This window comes from Manacus candei, unplaced genomic scaffold (genome assembly GCF_025592945.1).
Source record: "Manacus candei isolate 608988 ecotype Guabito, Panama unplaced genomic scaffold, ASM2559294v1 h1tg000007l, whole genome shotgun sequence".
In the NCBI taxonomy this organism is placed as follows: domain Eukaryota; kingdom Metazoa; phylum Chordata; class Aves; order Passeriformes; family Pipridae; genus Manacus; species Manacus candei.
The window spans coordinates 350657-368449 of record NW_026138055.1 but is presented as its reverse complement, the minus strand read 5'-3'; the positions used below and the strand labels follow the sequence as shown (position 1 = coordinate 368449).

General features: G+C 41.0%; 1 protein-coding gene across 1 annotated transcript; it reads left to right on the top strand.

Annotated features, from left to right (window-relative positions):
• The first annotated feature begins 610 nt into the window (after positions 1-610).
• Positions 611-16845, top strand: MATN3 (matrilin 3). The gene is made up of 8 exons (XM_051810473.1): positions 611-1380; positions 3069-3638; positions 7269-7391; positions 7824-7946; positions 8528-8650; positions 10615-10737; positions 14558-14665; positions 16371-16845. The coding sequence occupies exons 1-8, from the start codon at positions 1236-1238 to the stop codon at positions 16424-16426; spliced, it is 1371 nt and encodes a 456-aa protein (XP_051666433.1). The 5' UTR covers positions 611-1235; the 3' UTR covers positions 16427-16845.
• Positions 16846-17793: the final 948 nt, after the last annotated feature.

Below are 17793 nucleotides of genomic sequence, written 5' to 3'. Positions count from 1 at the left end.
GGCAGCTGTACTCGGTTTTCCAGGTTATGAAGAACTGCACTGGATCTGGACTCCCAGAGACACTCCAAACCCAGGGGATCTTCAGATGCTGCCAGACTGCTTAAATGGGACTTTGGAAAGGGAGGGGGGAGAGGGGCGAGCTGAAAGACCATATGAAACCAAGTCACCTGAGAAACAGCTGAAACTGTTGGGTGCTACTCAAATACTGATCCCAGAACATGCTCTGCTCTGGATCTATCTGCCCCGAGTGAGTGTGTCTGTCTGACCACGAGTGGGCACCAGAGGAACTTGGATGTGGGCAGAGAGCTCCTGCCAAGGGGTGGATATTGAGACTTCCCAAGTGGGTGGGTGAGCAGTGTTTGGCAGCAGGAGGCACTGCCTGAAATTCGTCTGATGTGTGTGTCTCTGTATGTGCTGTTGCTGAAAAAACTGCAGCCCCCTGTGAGAGAGGAAAGCCATTGTACTCCCCTGGAGCCCTGTCCTGTGGTCTTCCCCTGCGTGAAGGGCGGTGGTCCCTCTTCCCTGATGTAGTTTGCAGCCTTTGCGAATGCCGTGGTGGCCTCTTCTACTGTGCAGAACTTGCTGAAGTGCGTCAGTGCCTGCCTGAAACTGTACAGCTGGTGGGTTGGTGGTTCCTCTTCTAAATCGGGGCTTCCTGTTCCCCTTAAGGAGGTGATGGGAGAGAAGATGGTCCTGCAATACAACACTATACAGCTTTGGCAGAGGTGTCTTCTAAAGCCTTGTGCTAGAGATCATAGTGGATTCGTGCCCTAAACCGTGCTTTCTGTTAAAACTCACTGCAGCTTCCCACAGGAACTGGCAGGATTTCCAGTGCCAGGAACCAGACAAAATGCCCATGGTTAAGATTTGGCAACAGGGGAGGCAGCTCCTTGTGCCTCGGTCATCGCGCCGTGAGCTTTTTCTCACGTTCTTTGCAAATACTGCCCTGGAGACTGAAGTGCAAAGTTAGCCTGGACCAGACACTTCCAGTGGAGGAAGAACGGGTGGGTTTGTGCCTCAGCTCCCCTTGCTCCCAGGTTTGAACCGCAGGAGCACAACGTTGAGCTTTAATGTTCGCCCGGCTGAGCGCCCGCCAGGGCGGGGAAGCGACAGCCGCCGGCCCTTCCTGGAGACGAGGCGGCGGGTGCGGCCGATGCCACCTCGGTGTCCCGTCCCCCTGCCCGTCCTGGCAGCTTTAAAAGCGGGGCCGCGGGCGCGGGGCTGGCGGCGGCACCATGGGGCGAGCGCTCGGCATCCTCGGCACCATGGGGCGAGCGCTCGGCATCCTCGGCTGCTGCCTGGCGTTGGCGCTGCCCGCGGCCCCTCGGGGCTCCGCGCTCCGCCCGCGCCGGCAGCCGCGCCCCGGCGGCCCCTCCGCAGGTACCGCATCCCGGGGGGACCCCCCGACCCGCTGCCCCCGGCCCCACTTGCTCCGCTCTTTGCTCGCTGCTGCCCCGCTGCCGCTCCGGGCACGGCCCTAAAACCCGCACAGCTCTTCCCTACCTGCGCTCATTTCTCCGAACAACAACGTTATTTCAGACTCGCGGAAGGATCACGCTGTTGAAAAAAATTTTTTTTTCCTTAATCTGTAAAAGGGAATTCTACCTACAAATCCTGCATTTGCTCTTTTTCTATTTTTCTTTTTCTTTTTTTTTTTTTTTTAGGACAAACCTCATGTGTCTTTCTTCATGTCTTAAGCTACGTGTGCACGTTCCATTTCTTCATGTTTTCTCAGCTTCCCAAAGGCAAAACTGAGTTATGTAGATTTATACAGAATATACCTGTATGGCATCCTAGATTTGTCTGGTGTCTGGTCTGTTATTCTGTCCAAAGGCAAAATCAACTCTGCTGCTGTGCTTGCTGATGGAATTCGTGCAATTTGATTTTTTTCCCTCTGTTTTCACTTGAACAACAGAAAAAAGTTTTTTAATGCCTTGACAAAAAGTGCTGTTTTCACCTCTACTTTTAAAAGACTTGTGAAGTGAGTTTGTTTTTTCTTTTTTCATTTCAGCTGGAATGATAAAAGTGAACTTGACAGTAGCCAGGAGAAGTGTGATCCCAAAACTGCTCTCAGGGAGCGAATTCAAACTGAACACCTCATATTTTACTATTTAATGCACTCTTGAGCCAGAATGTCTCTTTTATAGAAAATACTCTGCTTTTGGGTTGTGTGTTTTTCATAAACCTGCTGCAAATCCAATCTTGATGGTATAAACTAAGTACATGGCACCGTCAGTGTCAGGTCAGGGTATCAGGACAGGGAGGGTACGTTTTGGGTGCCTGCTCTTGCTGTCTTGATTGGTTTTTGTCTTCTTAGAAGTGATGCCTGTCTCTGATCTGAGCTATGGCTTTTCTGTTCCTAGATTTATATGTCAGTGAGAAATTTTGGAAGCTAGAAGTAAGTGTGTAAATGTCCATTTTTACATGTAAAGTTACTTCATAAGTAATTTCATTTTTCTCTATGCTCTAGAAGCCTTAAAACAGTAACAACTTCTAAAGAAACCTTTATGCATCATCATTTGTGTCTTTTTTCTGTTGGCCTTTATTTCTTCTTGTGTACTTTGGATTGTGAATTACAAAGAGATAATTCCTATTTAGCAAGTTATATTGCTACTATCCTAAAAGATATTAGGATCTGTTCACTATGTGATCTGGCCAGTTCTTTTGCCATTTTATTTCTTTATCTTATAAAAAGTGGAATTCTGGTTTTATTGTTACAAAAATAAACAGTAAATACATGTATATATAATTGCTACATCTCTGTTTTGGCTGTTACATGAAAGCCACAACCCTTAGTTTCAAGGATAGTTAGACATTTTGAGGGTTCAAATGTGCACCTATCCGTTAATCTGTTAATACTTAGAAAAGTTCAATTATTTAATTACTTGTCAAAATTAATATTTAAAAATTTCTAATTTGTTGCTCACTATAATTTTAAGCCTCTTCCTAAAGAATCAAGCAACATTATCTGGTAGGGGTAGTTTACCATGGCAGCACTCACTCCTCTTGGGTGAGAGCTCCTATCCTGTGTAGGAGGCGACTGAAGTGTTTCCCTTCCTTCTTGACAGACACTACCTGCAAGAACTGGCCTCTGGACCTTGTCTTCATTGTAGACAGTTCCCGTAGTGTCCGACCTGAAGAGTTTGAGAAAGTGAAAGTCTTTCTGTCAGAAATGATTGATACCCTGGATGTTGGGGAAAGGACGACGCGTGTGGCGGTCATGAATTACGCGAGCACTGTCAAGGTGGAGTTCCCCCTCCGCACCCATTTCGACAAAGCCTCTCTGAAGGAGGCTGTGTCTCGCATTGAGCCCTTGTCTGCTGGCACCATGACTGGCCTTGCTATCCAGACTGCTATGGATGAAGTCTTCACCGAGGAAATGGGCACCCGGCCAGCAACCCTCAACATCCCCAAGGTGGTCATTGTTGTGACAGACGGACGGCCACAAGACCAGGTCCAAGAGGTGGCAGCGAGTGCCCGGACAGCTGGCATTGAGATCTACGCGGTTGGGGTGGACCGGGCAGACATGCAGTCCCTGAGGATAATGGCCAGTGAGCCACTAGATGAACATGTCTTCTATGTGGAGACCTACGGTGTGATTGAAAAGCTGACATCGAAATTCAGAGAGACTTTCTGTGGTAAGGGGTCCAGTCCAGGAGGGTAGTGTAATTTGGCTCCTTTTGGCTTCTACTGTGGTTTCGCTCCCTAAGAAAGAAGTTCTTCTTTTTCAGCAGTGTTATGTATCACATCTAAACATTTCCTTTGCCATCCATTGGGTAAACAAGCAAACCCTTTTATTCAGTGGAGGCCAAGTAATGACCTTTCATTCTGAATAGCGACCTTACCACGTAGGTAACAGACCTGACTTGAGTGGACCTCCTTGTGCAAGTGGTCAGATTTAGTGCCAGAGAAATCCCGGCAATCTGGACGGGGTCTGGCTGTGTATATTTACTGACTTACCGAGAGCACACACCAGAGCTCTGCAGGCTGCTCATTTCTTTTCCCATCTCGCTGGGAAGCCAGGAGGGTAGGAATGTGGAGCTGAAGGGCTCCTTATAGGTTCAGAGTAGGAAAGTAAGCTGGCAGGTGAACCACCATGCTGGCTTGAGAAATCTGGTGCAGGATGAAGTGTCCAAGCCCAATGGCAGGTCACCTTGGGACAGGCTTTCACTCATTAGGCACTGCTGTGCTTTTTCAGTGTGCCAGGGTCGCACCTCTCTCTGTTTCTCTGCAACTTGATTTAGACAAGGAACTGTGGGATGGGATGAATTATCTTCGCTCTTTCAGGGCTGATCTTGGAAAAATGCTGGATGTATTTGGTTTAGGTTAGAACTCCACTGATGTTGCTAGGCCAGAGGGGATGGTTATTGTCATTTATAGAAAAAAAAAATCATCTGGAGTATTTAGAACTGCCTATAGATAGCTGTAACACAGCCCTACTCACAGAATTCACGCCAAATTTTTGACAATTAAGAAACTTGTACAAATCTTGTACAAATCTACTTTGTACACATAATTGTCAAAAAGTTGGCAATGTGTTACTCTGTTATTTCAGAGCCTTACTAAAAATTACCCCCATACCTTTTGAGTATGTTTTGAGTCAATAGACCTCTTTCTCTAGGTATGAAATAAATGTGTAGGACCATCTGCAGACAGGACAATTTGCCCAATAACTAGCATAGGAAATGCCTTGAGGTTTGGCTTGACACCATGTTGTGCTGCTGATGTGACCAGATCCTCTCTCTGGTAGCTGGAAGTGGGCACAAATACCCACCTAGCTGGACATGTATGTGTGCTGTGAACACAGCACTAATTTTCCACCTATGTTCTTGCCAAAGCAAGTCCTTTCATAGCACCAAAGAAAAATCTCTTGTTCTTAAGAGTAAATTTACTGTTTATTGTGCTGAAACACAGAAATTATGCCCCTGCAGGGCTGGAGGATAAATCAGAGAGCTCACACATGTACACTTCCAGTGTAACTCTGAATTGCCTGTGTGCAATTAGCCAGAATCTGTGGGATTCATGAACAAAGACAGGGCACAAGACATAGTTTTTAAGAAAGTTCCTACAAACCAAATGAATCTAAGAGGGTCTTGTAAGTGTGGTAAACTGGGTCCTTTTCCAGCTCCAGACTGCTTTTTGGTCAGAATTCTGGACTCACCAGTGACAATTTGCTTTTAACAAGGTAAATAAATTTGTTTGTAGGGTGAACTGAAAACAGGAAAACTAATGTTCAGGGGAAAAACAGTTTGCTAAAATCAAGTTCTTGATGCATTGAGAGCATTATTCAATATGAAACCATCCCAGAGATGGAAAATCTTAGCGTTGAATTGCTGTCCAAGTCAGTGGACGTTTGACTTTCCTACCACAAAAATCTGACCATTTGAGTCTGAGCTTCTCACTTATGCTTGAAAATATCACACCACAGATTTTGTTCATAAATGATGGAGATTAATTCTCTTATTCCCAAGGGTGTATCAGAATGAAAGGGCGCTGTCTTGGTTTGAAATTTGTTTTTACCAAAGGAAAATGTTGCCTTGTTTTCAGACATCATAACATGAGAAGGTTCAAGCACTCTTGCTTCTGATTACTTATCTCACCACTGTTACTTTGGAGTTTGATTTTACAACTCCAAATGTAGTCCATACCCAACATTGTAAGTACTAGTCTAAGTAAAATCTCAGGTAAAAACATACTTGTCTTCCCATTTTTCTTCTCTTTTGTTTCTTCCTTTCTTTACTTATCGTCCCTGGTTTTTTTCCCCTTCACGTTTTTAAACTCCAATGTTTTTTCCCACTTCTTCCCTCTCCCTTTCTCTTCCCCAATTTAGTAATCTCAAAAGCGTTTAAGAGAGTATCTATGTTTCCTTTACAGTCTGTGGAGATAAACAAGGGCATCTTTAGGTGACCAAAGAGGAAGCAGATCACTCGAGAAGCAGCTAAATACACTTGAGAAAAACTGGTCAGGAGTTAATTAGCTACATAGTCTGTGAAGGAAAAGACTGTCAACACATACAGTGCATTGCACAGTCATTTTGTCTGCCTTGTCACCACAGCACACTTATATCAGCTGCATATCCATCATGCTGCTTTCATGTCACTGTTTTGTCTGTTCTCAGGGTGAGACAGCCTTACTGTTTGCTGGGGAATCAGTGGATCCTTGAAAACTGAATTTCATTTTGTACTTTGCAGTTTCAGCTTCTCGTTGGTTCTCTGAGATTTGGACATTATTTCTGTACTCCCCTTCAATTAGGAGTTTCCTGTGCCTGTATAACTACCTTACTGTAGAGACTTTCCTGCATATCATCCTTTGGTTTTGACTTCTAAAATCTGATGGGTCAAGGCAGCTGCAGCCCTCACACGCCCCATCTTGCACTGGTGGGTTTCCTTGCTGGCTGATACACTCAGGCCATCATTACAGACACACTCTTTATTCATGGGAAGACAGTATGTTATCCTGCTGCCTCTGAGTAACTTTTCTGTTCCTTTTGGTCTTGATCCTCTTTCTGTTTCTCCCCTCCCCTCCTCTCCATTCCCCTCTCCTCCCTTCTATTTTCCTTTTCCTTTTCCTTTTCCTTTTCCTTTTCCTTTTCCTTTTCCTTTTCCTTTTCCTTTTCCTTTTCCTTTTCCTTTTCCTTTTCCTTTTCCTTTTCCTTTTCCTTTTCCTTTTCCTTTCCCTTTTCCTTTCCCTTTCCCTTTCCCTTTCCCTTTCCCTTTCCCTTTCCCTTTCCCTTTCCCTTTCCCCTTTCCTCTCAATTAATTTAATTTTGCTTTCTGTTACGTTTCAGTTTACATGGGAGTGTTTTCCAGTGCACCAACAACTCATAGATCAGGTTCTGTGCCAGTGAGCTGAAGTTTGTAAGCCACCAGACAGTGACTGATACATTTTAGCATTATTTCAGCTGGTTGTCTGTAATAGAAAGGACTGGGTATAAAAAGCCAGAAGGTCCTTTTCATTGCTGATTTCTCATTTCCAGTGAAATGTTACTAAATGCTTAAAATCTCTCCCTGTTGCACTCTTTTCAATTCATCTTCTCCTCTGCAACCTCAGGTGGTGAGTTATTTCAGTGACATTTATGACCTCTCCCTGTTGGCTACAGAATGATGCAAAGGAGAGCTGTAAGTTTTTGAGACAGTGACACAGCATTGACATTTACTACCACTAATCCAGCAAACAGTGCAAGATGTACTTCTGTAATCATGAATGATTAATGACTGTTTCTTTCCTTTGGGATGACCGAAGTACCTTTCTGTGAATGCCCTTTGTAGCTGTGAATGTGTGTGCCCTCGGGATCCATGACTGCGAGCAGTTCTGTGTGAGGAATGGCAGATCCTACCTCTGTGATTGCTATGAAGGCTACACTCTGAATCCAGATAAGAGAACCTGCTCAGGTATGTTCATTTGGTGAATGTGAGCAACTAGAAAAAAAATTCACTTTTTAACACCATAATTGGGTTTGAGAAGCTACTTGTGTACTTCTGTTGAAACACTGAACATCTGTATCTTTTTCAATAATAATAAATCTAGTAATGAATAATGAATAAAAATCTGCTGCAAGTAATGGTGAGGAGTAGTTTGTTTCCCTCACCATCCTTTTTAATTATGCCTACAGATCCATTCATGAGGGGCAGATGTCAAAACAAAGTCTTCAGATGCAGACACTGTATAGATATTTTCTCCTACCACTTGTTCTAACTCCTTCAATTAGTATTACCATTTTTGAGCTGACTCCAAATCGAAATATATTAAAAAATGTGAATGTGCACTCCATCTGAACTACTTTTTATTAACAATGAACTGTTTCTCTAACGTGCATCTTGCAGCTGTGGACACGTGTGCGCCGGGAAGGCACGACTGTGATCAGATCTGTGTGAGTAACAATGGATCCTATGTCTGTGACTGCCATGAAGGCTACACCTTGAATCCAGACAAGAAGACTTGCTCAGGTAAGAATTAAAGGCTACTTGAATATATGAAACCCATGGAGATATGGACATGTTTTCTTTGACTTACCCTCATTATTTCTACTTGAAAAATTGCTTATAGACATCAATCCTTAAAATGAGAACTCACCTGTAGACTTTCCCCTTGGTTCCAATAGCAACAAAATTGCAATTTTCTTTATATTTGTTCATTAAAAAATGCAATTTGGCACTTACCTACCATTTCATGGTCTTCACAGTATTTCATAAACATTGCTTAACTGCTTAGTCTGACACAGGGCAGGTTATTGCTCGTCTTGTTTTTTTAGCTTCATCCTTACTGGGAATGTTCAGGACTGTTGGAATTTCTGATGAAAGTAAGAACTGCATGAGATGTGGTATAGTCGTGTCTTGCAGTCCTGGTATCTGCCTTCTCCATTAAATAATTAGTAACTGAATTCAGCTGTCTGCAGCATAATACAATAATGTAGTAGGACACTGGTTGATTTCTAATTAAATTGTAATTATAAATGCTGAGCATTTAAAACTCTTGAGTGTCTGGGAGAGATTAATCGGTTTCTTTTCTTAACCATGGTTCACCACAGCCATGGATATGTGTGCACATGGAAGGCATGACTGTGCACAAGTCTGTCTAAGTAACGATGGATCCTACAGCTGTGGCTGCTATGAAGGATACACTCTGAATCCAGACAAGAAGACTTGCTCAGGTAAAATCTGATTAGGGAAATACCGTGCTCAGCTAAAAGCAAGTAGCTTTTAAAAATCAGGTTAACTTATGTTATTTTCCTGATAAATTATCTAAGAATTTATGTACAACTGCTTAAAACACAGGACTACTTTGTTTCTTCATATGAACAGTAGTAATTTCAGACCCATGGCTCTTCTACAGTTGTGTGAAGCTTGTATTTGGTAATATTAAAATACCATTTAGCATATCCTTGAGGACTTCATAGTATTTTTACACCCATGGAGCACAAATTCCCATATCCAGTATGCGATGTGCATTACCCGTGTCAGAAAACTCTTCAGCAAAGCAGCACAAGGAAATGAGATGAAGGAGAGCAAGGACTGTGCTGGAAGAGAGACTGAAGTCTGTATCATCATGAGTGTGATTACTCTTTCTGGTGGATGTGTTGAGACCTTAAAAGATAATCCAGTCTTAGAGCTCTAGAGGATGGAGGGAAATGTTCTTTCCCAGTGCTGGTCTCTTGTGGAGAACAGGAGCATAGATGTAACTGATACTTAAGGATATACAAGTAAATATATTGATAATGTGTATTCTATATTTTCTTCATGTCATTAGGGTTTGAACTTCACTGTTAATTTCATTGGATGTCTCACTGATGATTTATTTAGAGAAATTCCTTTTTTTCCCTAGTTGACTATAATCCTTTTCCTACACACTACACTGTGTGTGACAAAGTGCTGAACTTAAGCTTTCAGTTCCAGGAGGTTCCTAGGCAAATCTCTCCAATTAAGTCGCAGGTCTCACATCTCAAAGAGGTGAAGCCAGAGGGCCTCAGTATTTCTTCCTGTTTAGTTTAAGATCTGATTTTGTAAATATGGTGCCTAGGATTAACTCTCACCTGGCATTATAGAGAGGCAATAAACATGTGAGGGAATGTAGATTCACTTAGGCATCCCCTTTGGGAGTCCAATCCAAAGCTTATTTCTTAGCACTGATTCTCCTCCTGCATAGTCAAACTTGAAATTATTTTCCTAATATGCTTGCTTTTTTTCCCTTTTGAATCTCATTTTGCAGTATGCTACTAATGATTTCTCAACCATCCAGGTCTTTGTGATAATTATATCACAAAGACACGCAAAGAATGATGCAAAAATAGTCTAGGTCCAGGAGAGGGTACTTTCCACTTTTCCCTTTCCCTTTCCCTTTCCCTTTCCCTTTCCCTTTCCCTTTCCCTTTCCCTTTCCCTTTCCCTTTCCCTTTCCCTTTCCCTTTCCCTTTCCCTTTCCCTTTCCCTTTCCCTTTCCCTTTCTTTCTCTCTTTCTCTCTCTCCCTTTTCTCTGTGTCTTCCTCTCTTTCTCTCTTGCTTTCTTTCTCCTTCCTTTATCCTTCCTTGTGCCTTACTGGGCCTCTTTACTGCAAAGATATCCAAATATAGGAACTCCTTCTCAGCTTGCCCTTTCAGAGCTGACGTGTTAAATTTGGCAGAAAACAGCAGCCTCACACATAAAGTGCCCACTTTGTAATGGGCAGTGGGTGTCATGTCTCTTTTTTTTAGCAGCCACGTATACATTTCAGTTTATGGTCTTTTGACTCCACAAAACAGTGTCTTCTCCAACTCAATTAGAGCTGAAATAATGCCAAATAGTCTCTTAAAATCCAGATATTTGTTCTCTGAGATTCTGTTGGATAATTGTTTTGTAACTGTGTCCTTGCTAGTTCTATTCCTTTTGCAATCTGTTACAACTACAAAAAAATGTTGCCAGTATTCAAAAAATTGTATTAATTTTGTGATGTTGATAGCCAGATAAAAACACAATCTGTATACCCTGCTGTGGTTAATGGCATGGTGACATGCAATAAAAACACCCTGGTTTGAATCTAAATGAAGACACGTTTGCAAATGGAAATTACCATCACCAACTCTAAAGGCTGAAGTTTGGATATTTTGATTAATATTCTTCTCTTCTCAAATGCCTCCCCCAACTGTTGACGTGTGTGCACCTGGAAGGCATGACTGTGAGCAGGTCTGTGTGAGAGGTGATCTGTTCTTCTCCTGTGACTGCTACCAAGGCTACACCCTCAACCCAGACAAGAAGACTTGCTCAAGTAAGACCAGATCGCTGTTCCTTTTCCCCTCACAGCCTCCCCAACCAAATGCATGTGTTGCAATAGCTCTCACTAGCAGGTTAATATATTTGAATCTGTCTGAGAAACTTTCACATGCATTCAGGTGCTACAAGGCAGTTCTATGTCACTCTGCCTTTTCCACTTTGAGCAAAATTCAGAGATGCAAAGAACTTTATTATGCAACAATGCCAGTAACTACTTATCATTCAGTCTTTGTATCTTAGAACTAAGGCCTTCATTAATTTATGCAATATTCAGCAGTTTGCTGAATAATTGAACTGAAAAATAATTGAAGAGTTGGGGTTAGTCATACTTCGCAGTACTGTGGAACCTGTGTACCACCATGCAAGACAGTTTGATGTGACATCCAACCTTCCAGGCTGAATTTCATGTTTGCTGTTTCTTTCTTTTGCTTCACAGTGACTTTGTGTTACAGTAAAAATGTAATAATTTCAGAAGTGTTTCTTTCCTTCCAGTCTCCTTACTGTCAAGTTATTGTGTACTGGAAACTTTTCCTAGCATTCCTTTGGAGTTCATATGGCACTTCACATCTGATAGAGTTAGGTAGCTGCAGTCAGAGGGACCAAGGACTGAGGTATCCCTTGTATTAATTAATGTATTTATCCACAGTAAGACAATTAGTTTGTCTCACTGCTCCAAGACAAGATCAGTTACACAACTCAGTAGTTCCTGGTAAGATTCATACAGGATAGGCTCCCAGCATGGAAAAGCATTGCCATTGGCAAGCATTAAAAAATGTCATCTTGTTTTCTGATAACTGTTCCTCCAAAGTGCATTCTGTAGGAACTGATGTACATGCACCAGGAACCCATGACTGTGAGCAGGTCCGTGTGACTTATGGTGGATTATAAACCTGTGATTGCTATGAAGGCTTTACCTTTAATCCAGATAAGAAAACATGCTCAAGTAATAATTTAATGTTGGGGTATTTTTTTTCTGAATATGTTTATTTACTGAAGTATCTCTCTTCAATGCATTAAATCTCTTTAAGCGTTTGAGAAATGTTCCATCAGCTCGCAAGCTCCCTGGAAGTATAATCCCTTTTCATTCTTTTATGACTCTTTCCACTAGTGTTTTGAGCTAGTTTGGTTCTTCTTTTTTAGTTATAGCAGTTACTGTATTTAAAACTACAGATGACTCTTATCTGTCACCATGCATTTAAGGACTCACTGTATTTAAAAATGCAATCTGTTATAATCTGCATTTCCTTATGAAATGGAAATAACTGGGGGCATTAGCAAGGTGGGGTTCTGGGGTATCTGTCTCTGGGATGTGGGTCTCAATTGTGTACCAGCATTTGGAGGATGGTGGGGAGCCAGAGGGGAACACAACTGGTGTAAGAACTATTGCAGTGCTAAACCCTATGCTCTTGTCCACTCCTCCAAGCTCAGTGGGGCAAGCATGAACTGTTGTCTCTTCAGATGGGCAATAATGGCATCAAATATTGGCCGAACCTGACGTAGATAAGTTAAGTTGGGTTGACAGGGATCTCAAAAGGTACCTAGTCTGACCTCTGGTTCAGAGCAGGAATAACTCGCCATCACATCAAGTAGCCAAAGACTCTGTGTGAGAGCACAGTTATAAAATAGGTGGATATAGCCAAACACCATCTGCAAAAATAATGATTTCTTGTTGGTCTGGACTTAAACACAAATGCAGTGTAAAAACACAACTTTAGAGTGTTTTGTATGACTTTTTGGGCATCCCAGTGGCAACAGGAATGTCCCATATTTTGAATATCAAATACTGGAAGACTCTCAATTTCACAGAAGGACTGAAGAAGAATTCAGAGTACGCTTGGACAATTGCCAAAGTTGGTTGGAAAAGTAATTTTGTTGAAACAGACAAAATCCAAGGAGGATCTGTATCTGTCATTGGAGAATTTAAATGAGACATAAAAAAATTAACTGGCAGTTGGCTGGAAACCAACCATGTTGGTGTGATGTTTTGAACTGGCCTTCGTCCAGCTGTCTCTTGAACAGCTCTTCTTTGTACATTGACCATAAAGCCAGTGGAATGTTCCAAAGAAGAGAGCTGAACAAATACAGGTCCACTGGAATCAAGGAGACACCGGTTTCAACACTGGCTCTAAGACAAATGAATTTCTGCACTGCTAGTAATGAATCTGTTCATTTCCTGCAAAATGGCAATATCAATTGCATGATTGATAACCAGAAAAAAAAAAAAGGAGCCAAACCAATTCAGAACAAAAGAGAAGCGTATCCAGATACAATATTCCCATTGTTTCCTTGTTACAGCACTTTGTTTGACATTGATCAGTTATGCATTTATATATCTACAGAAAAAATAAATGAATAATCTGTTGTCATTGCCTTTGCAAGCAATGTAAAAAAAATACATGAAGAGACAGGTATTACATACAGGTAATACCTCTTGATAACTCGTTGAGAGTGTATTTCATAACTGTAGGCCCTCTTTTAAGAAGTCTTTGCCTTTGGATACTTATTATTCTGGTCTCAGATGTAGATGGTTATCTCACTGCAGTACCTGTGCTGCAGTAGCTGTTGATATGTTTGTTCTCAGCCTGCAGCAAGTGGTGTAGCCTTAACTTATTTACTTTATGTAGTAGGTGAGGTTAAGTTGTCTTTCATGCAGCTAAGAACTCACAGCCATCAGCTGATGCCTGACATTATTATACCACAATGAAATTATCATCTCTCTGAACCCTAGGTTTTTTGTGAATTATGGAGAAAAGGGAATTCTTGAGGACAGCTGAGGCTGCTCCCCTGTTAGTCTGGAAGACTGAGGTCAAGACCTAGGAAAGATTCAATGGAACTATAGTGGAGTATGACATTACTTGTTTTCTCTTTCTTAAGAGACTGGTGACTTCTCTATCACACTAACTGGCTCCTCCAGTGATATTGCTGTGTCTTTCTACTAGATTTTAAATTCATTTGGGCCTATTAGAATGATGTCATTCTCTACATCTATATTTATGTGACATTGGAATGGATTTGTGCCCACACCTCTTGAACCAAAAAAGATACTCCCTATGCATACCTATTGCCAAGGTTAGAGACAAAGAGTACTTGTGGGGTAACACACATTGATGATTTAGCTGAACTTCTGATGCAGAGTATTTAAAATTAATACACAAGCTCCTGCTTTCATTTTTTGGTATTATTTACCAAGAGGTAAATTCAATTCTTCTAGTTCCTTCCCAAGCTGAGACTTATGTATCTAAATTCTACCCACATCTCAGAAACTGATGCAAAGCAATGAATTTCTGGCACTGACCTACTCTTTGTGTCTAAAATCACTATGTGCCTTCTTGCTTGGCTTAAAAACTCCTGAAGGCTTAGCTTTGGACCAATGCCCTACTTTTTTACATGGGGATATTCTGGATGAGAGGGAGAGCTAACAGGTGAAGGGAAGATTCGCCCTAGTCTAGCAGTTAGAGCTGATGGGGTAGGTTAGTTGGTCCCTGCACCCACGCCCCTTTTTATATTTTGCTCAATAATGGTCTAATTTAAAAAGTGCAGAGGATCCAGGTAGGCAGGAAAGGAAGTCCCTGCTCTGCCTCCTTCTTCATTAGAATCAAACTCTCTCTTTCCTGTCCTGGACTATGACACTCAGGTCTCTGGCTACACACCAGCCCCTATTCACTGCCATCCCTCCTTCCCAACTGCCCTGGGTTGCAGTGCTTTATGTAGTCTTACAGCATGGGTTCGATTCCTTTTGCAGAATCAAGCATTTTCTTGGGATCTAAATGGTCAGTAATTGTAATAAATACTCTAAATGCTGTTTTCTCTCTTAGGGGCCATAACGAGCAGTCTCGTAACAACTGAAGAGTCCTGTAAGTGTGAGGCCATAGCTGCCCTCCAGGACTCGGTCACCTCGCGCCTTGAAGCTCTGTCCACAAAATATATCCTTTTTCTTACCTGAGCTCCTGCATTCAGCACTTTACTGGTATTTCAGAGGTAGCTGTTTTGATATAAACCAGGGAAGAAATATCCCTCAAAAGAGAAAGTATTTTCCATGTGATTTTAGAAAAATTATGGAAAAAAATCTTGGTTGTTGCAAACACCACTATGTTTTCACATTTCACTGAAGAGTGTATCATGACACAGATATAACAAATATATATGGCCACATCCCCTAGACTACATATGCCATGTTGAACATCAAGCACTGATCTATTTATAATTCTTCCAGATGACTTTTACTGTTACAACAAATGCTCACTTTTGAGCGCTCCTATTATGTCCCAAAACTTTAGAGACAACTTCACAGTGTGACAGGAGTCCTCTTAGGTGTGGTATTCCTCTGCATCCCATCTGCAGAGACAGGCACTGTCCCAAGCGATTTTCATGCACTTTCTGTTCTGTGAAAATGTGCAAGCCTATTAATAACCAGCTCCTGGGATATAGAAAAATGAGAGAGCTGCAATGCAGGGTGCCGAGAAATGTGGTCAGCTCCCAGATTCAACATTCCACAAACATGTGGGAGAAAAATACCCAAACAACATACAAAAAGAAAGCGGTGAACTCTGTGGTACCACACAAACCTGAATGCTGGAATAAATGCCCTCAGATGACATGGCAGGAACTAATAACTGGAATTTAAAGTTGTGGTCCATCCTAAGCCATAATTTTTAAAGTGAGAGTGGTTGATCACTTACAATTTACCAAAGATTGTGGCAGATTTTCCTTGCTGGAACTTTTTGAAACTGCATTTTTTTTCCTCTAAAAGGTGCTCTTGTTCAAAGAGGGATTGATTTAGAGGAGTGTTATGTCAGTGGTAGTCATCCTGGTCCCTGGGGCTTCAAAGAAGTATGGGCCATTTAGGATTAATCAGAGAAGGAGAGCAAACTAGTAAGTTTTAGACATGAACTCATAATTTAGACAGATAAAAGAATTTTTCAGTTTGCCAAAGTTTCTGGAGTCAAATGAAAACTTCTGCCAAGGACAAAAGGCTTTCCCAGAGCTTGAATAAATTCAAAGTTATTTTTATGAGCTCTAATTGCAAATCTCTCTTCTTGCACTGTGTTTGGAGTTCATTTTATCTGCCTGGGATAATCGAAGGAAAGACTGATTTTTTTGGATTATAATATATATTTCTGGGAATCTAAGTAGTTAAAAGTGAACAGTAAGATAATTAAACCTGTAATGTCATCTTAGAAGTAGCATGTCCTTCAGAGATCAATTTTTCTGCCTCAAGAGCTAATGCTAAGCAAAAAAATGCAGTGGTTTCAAGTTAGGATTTTACCTGATTATAAAGAATAGAGGCTTCCTTTCAGAGTTTTTCTTTGGTAGACCATTTGTATCCCTAGCATCGTTTCAAGACAACCTGGAAAACACAGCACAGACAATCATCTGCCACTTCTCAGCCCGGAATGTCACTTGGTCCAATTCCTTCTAAGAAGTGAGGGTTGTTGAGATTATTTGGGAAGGTGCCAGACCTTGACAGGTCTCTAAAATGTTTTGAAATCTGTGGTTCAAGCATGTAATGACCTCATCTAGAAAACAGATTGTGTGTTGAAATGTGTGTTGAAAATGCAGCAATGAGAAAGATTAAAAATAAAACAAACCCTATAGCCATCTATTTTATTGCCCTTAACAACTGGCCACTAGATGAAGTGTCTGAGAAGCTGCAGGCATATCAAGACAGACAGGAGGTTGTCTGAGTTATCCTTCTGCTTGATTTTAAAATAATCTTTCAGAATCAAACCTTTTTGTAGTTTTTTGCTTTACTTTGTTGCACAGCTTACAAAACAGGAGTTGGTTTGTTATTATTGACAAGTGCCAAGAAGACTTCATGAAGAAAACAGTCTTGAAAATACAGTGACCCTGAGGATCTTCATGTACAGTCACTTCATAGCCATAACACTACACCTGCTGTGCTTCAGTTCGTACTGCAAGTAGTGCAGCAGATACTGCTTTTCTGCAGTAACTGCATTTTTTATTCTCTTACTTCAAAGTAAATACAGAAAAAATGAATGGATACAGTATATCACATTATATAAAACTGTGAAACGGCAAGACAGAGAGAAAAAAATGTGCCTATGTCTTTTGTCTGTTAAATGGAAAAGTTGGGATCTTGTAACTTATTTTAATAAAATACAGTATGATACGCCCATTGATGTTGGAAGTGTTTTTGTATACAACTTAAAAGATGTGTGTTATGAAATAAAGGGTTTAAAAAAACAAAGAAACAAAACCTCAAAGATAAAGGAGGCATAAATGGGAGAAATTCATAGAATTAAACAGGATACTGTCCCGAGGTCACATAGCTGGAAAAAGAAGCATTTGATTTTAAAACCTACAAGTACTTATTAATATAGGTAAAAGGTTTAACAGTAATTCCAAGCATTAAAAATGTTGTTTAACATTCAGAATGGTAACAGATATCCTCCAATTTAAGGTTTTTATCCTGCAAGATTTACTTATTAGTCAGTTATTAGTTATTATTAGTTAATCATTCCTGTTGTCGCACCAAGGACTATACTGAGACTACTTCTGTCTATTGTGCTTGTAGAAGAAAACACACAAGCTAACAATTAAAAAAATTAACTGTGAAAGGAATCTACTACTTTTGTACACTGGCATTTATAATAATCCAAATGCTTTAGAATCTATATTTAAATTTAGAGTCAAAACTATGATTAAGTTTTTTTAATCAAAAAATTCCAACATACTTTGTAGAGCCTTGCAATGTAATTACATAAAATATCTGGTAACTGGTTTGCCAAGGACATATTAATGACTTCTGTGCATGTTTCATACCCTGCACATAATAGATACAAACAAGTCCAATTATGTTCACTGCACATGGGAGTGAGACTTCAGGTATGTCTATACATTAATGTTAAGTTGGAATATAACACTTAATAGCACAAGTGAACAGTTTCAGCAAGGGCTAAAAACCAAACTATAAACTGTCCAAGGATGCTGGATTGGACTGTGGTCAATATTTTATGATGTGTCCCCACTGGTATTAATTTGCTGTTGTTCAATTAGTAGGACAACCTGGCTACACTACACTTGTTTCATC

Bases quoted from the DNA above. Each gene is read 5' to 3' on its own strand.
- MATN3 (XM_051810473.1), top strand. From the start codon at position 1,236: ATGGGGCGAGCGCTCGGCATCCTCGGCACCATGGGGCGAGCGCTCGGC. The intron at 1,381-3,068 runs GTACCGCATCCC...CCTTCTTGACAG, and splicing joins CCCCGGCGGCCCCTCCGCAG to ACACTACCTGCAAGAACTGG. The intron at 10,738-14,557 runs GTAAGACCAGAT...TTTCTCTCTTAG, and splicing joins AGACAAGAAGACTTGCTCAA to GGGCCATAACGAGCAGTCTC.